Source organism: Carcharhinus amblyrhynchos, chromosome 2 (assembly GCF_965287045.1).
Source record: "Carcharhinus amblyrhynchos chromosome 2, sCarAmb.v2.hapA, whole genome shotgun sequence".
Classification (NCBI taxonomy): domain Eukaryota; kingdom Metazoa; phylum Chordata; class Chondrichthyes; order Carcharhiniformes; family Carcharhinidae; genus Carcharhinus; species Carcharhinus amblyrhynchos.
The window spans coordinates 62343102-62350186 of record NC_137325.1 but is presented as its reverse complement, the minus strand read 5'-3'; the positions used below and the strand labels follow the sequence as shown (position 1 = coordinate 62350186).

General features: G+C 39.8%; 1 protein-coding gene across 6 annotated transcripts in view; it reads right to left on the bottom strand.

Annotated features, from left to right (window-relative positions):
* Positions 1–1380: 1380 nt before the first annotated feature.
* Positions 1381–7085, bottom strand: part of LOC145354925 (zinc finger protein 385D-like) — a 553654-nt gene continuing 547949 nt past the window's right edge. For all 6 annotated transcript variants that reach the window (XM_080206587.1, XM_080206578.1, XM_080206596.1 and 3 more), the window contains one exon: positions 1381–3942. In XM_080206587.1, coding sequence (XP_080062713.1) covers positions 3712–3942 — 231 coding nt within the window. In that variant the 3' untranslated portion in view covers positions 1381–3711. The remainder of the gene's footprint in view (positions 3943–7085) is intronic.

Below are 7085 nucleotides of genomic sequence, written 5' to 3'. Positions count from 1 at the left end.
TTGGGCACGACACGAATGTTAATTAATCCTTTCCCATTGTACAGTACCCAGTCTAAAATAGCTTGTTCTCTGGTTGGTTCCTCAACATATTGGTCTTAAAAAAAACCTATCACACACACACTCTGGGAATTCCTCCTCCACTATACAATTGCTAGTTTGGTTTGTTCAATTTGTATGTAAATTAAAGTCATTCATGATAACAGTTGTACCTTTATTGCATGCATCTCTTCTTTTTTAATATCTTCCTGTACAAAACATGGTTAATAAGTTTGCAGATGATACTAAATTAGGAGGTATCATTGATAGCAAAGAATGTTATCAAAAATTACAGGGGGATCTTGATTAGTTAGGGAAGTGAGCCTAGGCGCTCATTTGATGAAGGAGCAGCACTCCAAAAGCTCATGATTCCAAATAAACCTGTTGGACTTTAACCTGGTGTTGTGAGACTTCTTACTGTGCCCAATTTAAATAGCAATAGCTCACACTTCCCACTGACTAGCAGCTAAGACTGTTAGAGGAATTTTTGCAAGATGCAATGTATTGCAAGTACAGTTAGTATAATCTGCTTTTACTTTTTCAGCTTTTTTTCTTAATCTGTCTGCAGCTCAAGAGTTCAGTACTCCACCTCCTTGTTTTGGACATTTCAAAAGCCAATCTTTCATCACCAGGTTCAGAGTTCAGCATCATATAATAAATTGACCACTTTAAGAGTTTAACATCCCAAATTTAGGCTGTTAGTTATTGCAGGAAAATCGTAAATTATCTCTTAAAATAGTGCAGAATTTTTCACTTCAATCGTAATCCAGACTGTCACCTCTCAAATCTTCAATCCAAAGTTGGGTGGGGTTGTCTTTTGCAACAACGGTATATAAAAGCATGAGACATTTCATACTGATTTCACCTACATTGTATGCTGCATAAAAGTACATCCATTAACACAAAACAATACAGACTGGAACAGGTTTTAATTTGAATATTTGGAAATTAAATATAACAGAACTACACAGCAAAGGATTAAAGGAAGTCACCAAGCATCAGTCAGTTGATGTTTAACTATCTGCTGGGTATTTTAAGATTTCAGTGGATTCCTTCGTCTATTTCTTATTCAAATATATATAAATTTGATTTATTCTATGGTTGTTGTCAAGTGTTATTTTTCATGCAAGTGTCTTATGTGAACTAAACACATTTCAAAGATTTTCAAGTTAGAAGATTACACATGTACTCTGTACAGCAGGATTTTAGTTTGCTTTCTATGTGAAACAACTGTTACCATTTCCATTCAAATGTCTTGCAGTTATCAACATCATTTACAATAAACACAGTATATTTTTGGTTAATACTAATACTTTATTAACAAATTATTTTCTATTTCAGCAAACCTTTTTACATCACCTTTAAAGATTTAGTCCTGAGCTATCAGTTTCATTTGCAGTAGTGATTTTGGTGATCACTGATGATACATACAAGGTTGAGAAAGCTTTTAATGACATTACTGTACATAGAAACATCATTTTCTTGTCACAATTTACACTTGGCTAAACTACTAATAGTCTGCAATAAAGCTGCGGGCTTTAACAGCTAGAATGTGCAAAATGACTCCCTAGCTTTGTTGTGCTGTGAACATTTATGCTTAGGTCTGAAAAGGCTGGAATGAATAGGGAAGTTAAAACAGAGGTAAGTCTATTAAAGACTTTCCTTTGAAGTACGTGACATTGCATGGCGGTACTGTAAACTCAATGTCCAAATGGAGAGACATAAAAAAAACCAAAATGTGCACCATATAAGTCATACAGACAAATTATGAAAGAAGACATTAAAGCATCAGACTTAGAAATGGCTTCATCATGTATCTGGAATTCATTCAAACTGGTTGCAACTAGCTGTTGAACAGAAAGGATGTAAAAATATAAACTGAGAAATCAGCATAGGCATTGAAAACATCTTTCACTTTTGTTTTATTCAGTGTAACAACTCATTTGAATAGAAATACTGGACTAGATTTAATGTGGCTCATCGCAGTGGGAATCATGGCGAGTAAGCCCATTTAATCAGGGGAGAGTCCTCATATCAGTCTCCCAGCGAGATGTAGAACTGGCAGCAGGATGTCAATGGGACTGATTTTTAATGAAACAATTGATACTCATTATGCCTGAGCCCATTACAATTTAATGGTGACTCAGGCAGTAAGCAGTGGCCCCACAAATTTCCCACACCCTTTGAAACTTACCCAGCAAATTCTGTTGGGTCCTTGGAGCGCCTCTCATTGTCAAGCACTTGACATCTGTTCTGAAAACCCAGTGTCGGGAAGTGTGCTGCTGCTGAAAGTCACCTTCTCCCCTTGCCTCTAACTCCCCTGCCCCCTGTATCCTGAGACCTCCCAACACTGTGACCCCCATCCCACCCTCACTCACCTTTGCTCTGTGGTTCCAAGATACTTGTGGATCTCTGATGGGTGCAGTGGTGCCAGCAGCAATGAGCAGATGGAAAGCAGCTCTTCATGGGCAGGGCTTTTGCTGTCAAGGATCCAAAGTGGGAAGATGCCGGTGTTGGACTGGGGTCGACACAGTAAGAAGTCTCACAACACTAGTGAGACTCACCTGATGAAAGAGCAGTGCTCCGAAAGCTCATGATTCCAAATAAACCTGTTGGACTTTGATCTGGTGTTGTGCAACTTCTTACAAGGATCCTAAATGCAGGGGAGGCCTGACAGTGGAAACTTAAATGCCTAATGGGCATTTGATTCCGTTGGGCCTCCCCCACGGGATTGACAGGGTCCCCATCTCTGAAACTGGTTCTCTGATTGGTTGGCAAGATACCTGTCACCCCCACAAAAATAAGTTTATTATTTCAGATTAATTCAAATTAATTCAGCTCTGGCAAACTCAAAGTAAACACAATCACAATTTAGTCACCTATTGTGGGAAAACTACACTTGAAGACACTGCTTTATAAAATTCTTAATTGAGCTGCACGAGAAGATGTATGATAGTTAGGGGGTCTGTCCCTCTTAATACTTGGTTTTACCTCTGCTCAAAATAAATACACGCTGAATTCCATGAAGGCAGCCACGCACCTTCCTGAATATAATTCACTCGGATGCTTAAAAATTAAACACATCTGATCTGCTATTTCATTCCTTCCAACATTTGCAAATCATATTAGACAGATTATTACATCAGAGATATACAGCACAAAACTACAAATTCACAAGACACAATTTACAAGTTTATAGTTGGGTAAATAGCAGGGCAGCAAGCTGCTGGACTGTGCTGACAGTTAATGAAAACAATTGTCACAGTGTCCCATTTTGTTTTTGTTTCATCCTACAGAAAGAAATTAAATGTACATATAAGACTTAGGTTAATGCCCTTACACACATTTACAGACTATTCACAAGACATGGAAACATTACATGAAAATACTGTGTAAAAAGGCTGATTGTTATGGGTAGTTTGCAGACTCTATACATTTCTACAGCACAAGAAACTACTCATATTATCTGTGTAATAGATTTTCCTATGGAAGAATTGCTTTGCTTCTTTTTGCTGAATAAAGGTGCAGCCATTCAAAGTCCGCGTGGATTACTGCAAGAGCAAGTGTCTTTCCATGTTATTTAGTTCCATGATTATCACTGCATAGTTCCCTGTTTGAATTATTGCAGTACTTTATTATTACTTCCCTAATGTTCTCTCCTGTACAATAGGCAGGTCAATAAGGAGCAAATAGAACTGGAGTATGTGCTGCCCGTATAGGTCCAGGGGCTGGTCGAAGGAGAGCCGGAGGAAGGGCTGCTGTTTGGAATAGAGTGGCTGCTGGGCCCGAGCGCAAAGCAAACGGTGAATTCACTGCAGCTGCAGCTGCCGCTGCTGCAGCAAACGGGTTTGGTAAAAGGCGAGCAGCCAGTGGCTTAGTAAGTTCCTTTTGAAAGGCCAACTTCACCTGTAAAAGAGAACACTGCAGTGAAGTGTGTTAGAATAAAGATCTCAAAAATATTCTTGTACATAAAGCACTAACTGGATGTACATCATTAATCGAGCTTTGATAATGCAGAAGTATTTTAAATATGATACGTTGGCCGGGATTCTCCAACCTTGCCCATGGGTGGGATTCCTGCTGCCATGAATGGAGATTTGGCTGAACACCAAATTCTCCATTCTCACTGGTAGCTGTAGCGAGGCATGCGAGACTGGAGAATTCCAGCCCTTCTTAAGTTCATTTCAGCAATGAAAAGGCTGTTCTAAGATAAAAAGACATCAAGCAATATTATATACCTTATTTATTCACAACAAAACCAATTACTGAACAGTCATTTATATCTTCTCCAAGCTTCGATTTTAAAAAAAAGATAAAATGTAATTTGGCTGATGCAGCATTCACACTGAAATTGAATTCCCAAAGGGTGGGCATGGCAAGCCAGCATTGATTCATGACAAGTCATTACAGTTACACAGGATCAAAAAGTGTCTAGACACATTGAAAGATAAAGGAATGGACTCCAAATTCTTCAAAGAAATTAATTTTCCCTGTTCAATGCCAGTTGGGAAAGCTCCCTTAACTTAATCAGCAGTTATATAAAGATTAAATACATCTCCACCTCAAAAAGTCAAGTAAGAACTCAAATACAAAGAAAGCATTTTTGTTTAATGCAAATGCTATTTTTCTTATTTGATGAGTGGAAAATTTTACTGCCATTCAGTCCTACCAACAATTTAGTGAATTGATGGTCAATCAAAATTTGATCAGGATCACTTCAATGCTAGAATTTGAATTATTTTCATAGTTATCATAGAACTTACAGTGCTGAAGGAGGCCATTCGGTCCATCGAGTCTGCACTGACCACAATCCCACCCAGGCCCTATCCTCATACCCCATGAATTTTACCTCAACTAGTCCCCCTGACACTAAGGGTCAATTTAGCATGGCCAATCAACCCTAACCCTGCACATCTTTGGACTAGTGAAAAGTCTGACAACACCAGGTTTTAGTCCAACCTATTTATTTGATAATATACTCACAAGCTTTGGGGTTAGTCCCTTCGTCAGGTGACTTTAGCAGCACATTTTATATTTCTCTTTCAGAATTGGGAGAAATGTAAAACAAACTACTGATTTGTTTTCATCCTTTTAATCTGTTGCACAGAGTGAAAATGTTCTCTGCCATGCTTAACCTCGCTTATGGATAAAGGGCTGGTTCCTTATTGGAAAATAATAATATATTCCAGAGTATGCCATCAACTGAGGTACTAAATAAATTATCAAAATAAAACTCTTAGTTCTGTGATTTCACTGAAAGTTGTTTTCTAGTCAATTAGAGTCCTGAAACCTGCAAAGATTCAACAGTCTACACATCAAGTTATTGAGAGATCCAAACTGACGCAGTCTCTTGGCACATTCTTACCAGCCATTCACAACTTGCTGCCACTGCAGAAAAGATGGAGAATTTGGCGCTTATTCAAATATGACATTCTATAATGTAATCCCTCAATCCTTCAGGCAGTATGGTAGCACAGTGGTTAGCACTGCTGCCTCACAGCTCCAGGGACCTGGGTTTGATTCCCAGCTTGGGTCACTAGCTGTGTGGAGTTTGCACATTCTCCCCATGTCTGTGTGGGTTTCCTCCTGGTGCTCTGGTTTCTTCCCACAGTCTCAGGATGTGCAGGTTAGGTTGATTGGCCATGATAAATTGCCCATGGTGTCCCAGGATGTGTAGGTTAGAGGGACTAGCTGGGTCAATGTGTGGCATTTGAGGGATAGAGCCTGGGGTGGGATTGTGGTCGGTGCAGACTCAACGGGCCAAATGGCCTCCTTCTGCACTGTAAGGATTCTATGATATTGTAGAATCTCTGCCACTACTGTGGGACCAGGAAATCCTGCCCGTGTGAAGGGCTGGAAAATTTCCCTTGTTTGCCACATATTTCCAGTCCCACCAACTGCAGAATTGATGGGCCAGTAAAAGGTGTGTTGGGTGTGAATTTCCAGTGTTGGGGTGGACAGGACCAGAAAATCCCACCAAAAGTGTGCAGACTTTTTATTTCTTTATTCTTTTATGGGATGTGGGCATCACTGGCCAGGTCAGCATTTGTTGCCCATCCCTAATTGTCCTTGAACTGAGTGACTTGCTAAGACATTTTAGACTGCAGTTAAGAGTCAATAGCATTACTATGGATCTGGAGTCACATGTAGGCCAGACCAGGCCAAAAGCAGCAGAGTACAGTAGATTTTCTTCCCTAAACGATTTCAGATGTGTTTTACAACAATTGACATATTAGCTTTATATTCCAGATTTATTAACTGTTTATTAATTAAAAATTAATTAGTTGCCATCGTGGGATCTAAGTATATATTCCCTAACCATTATTAGTCTTGGCTTTGCATTACTAGCTCAGAGATATAACCACTGGACTACCAACTCTCCCTGTAATTAATGTAAAAGCTGAGGTAAAGGTTAGCAAAGCCAAATATTATGGATCCCATATGTACAAGAGCACTGCTGAAATTTAACCAGTCAGAAAATCGTACCTTCATCCAAGCCCTTTATCCATTCAGGCACTGTCTTATGGTATTAACTGGAACCAAACAGGGAGACTTACAACTCCAAAAGACAGGCCCGTCGCTCTCAGCCCTGTTTTTGAGTCAGGCTGACTGGACAATGATTAATTGCGCCCTGGAGCATTGTGAGCCTGCCTAGATCAAATATTGATAATTTCAGTCTATCACAAGGAGTTGACTCAGTTCCAAATCACTATTGTCATGTTGACCATCTAGCAATCACCTTGACTCTGGTGACCTTTCATTGAATCATAGAGTCCCTACAGTGCAAAAGGAGGCTATATGGCCCATCGAGTTTGCACCAACCACAATTCCACCCAGGCCCCATTCTCATAATCTTAGATATTTACTGTGCTAATCCTTCTGATACAAGGATCAATCTAGCATGGCCAATCAACCTGCACATCTTTGGACTGTGGGAGGAAACTGGAACACTCGGAGGAAACCCACACAGACTCAGGGAGAATGTGCAAACTCCACACAATGACCCAAGGCTGGAATTGAACCCAGGTCCCTGGCATTGTGAGGCAGCA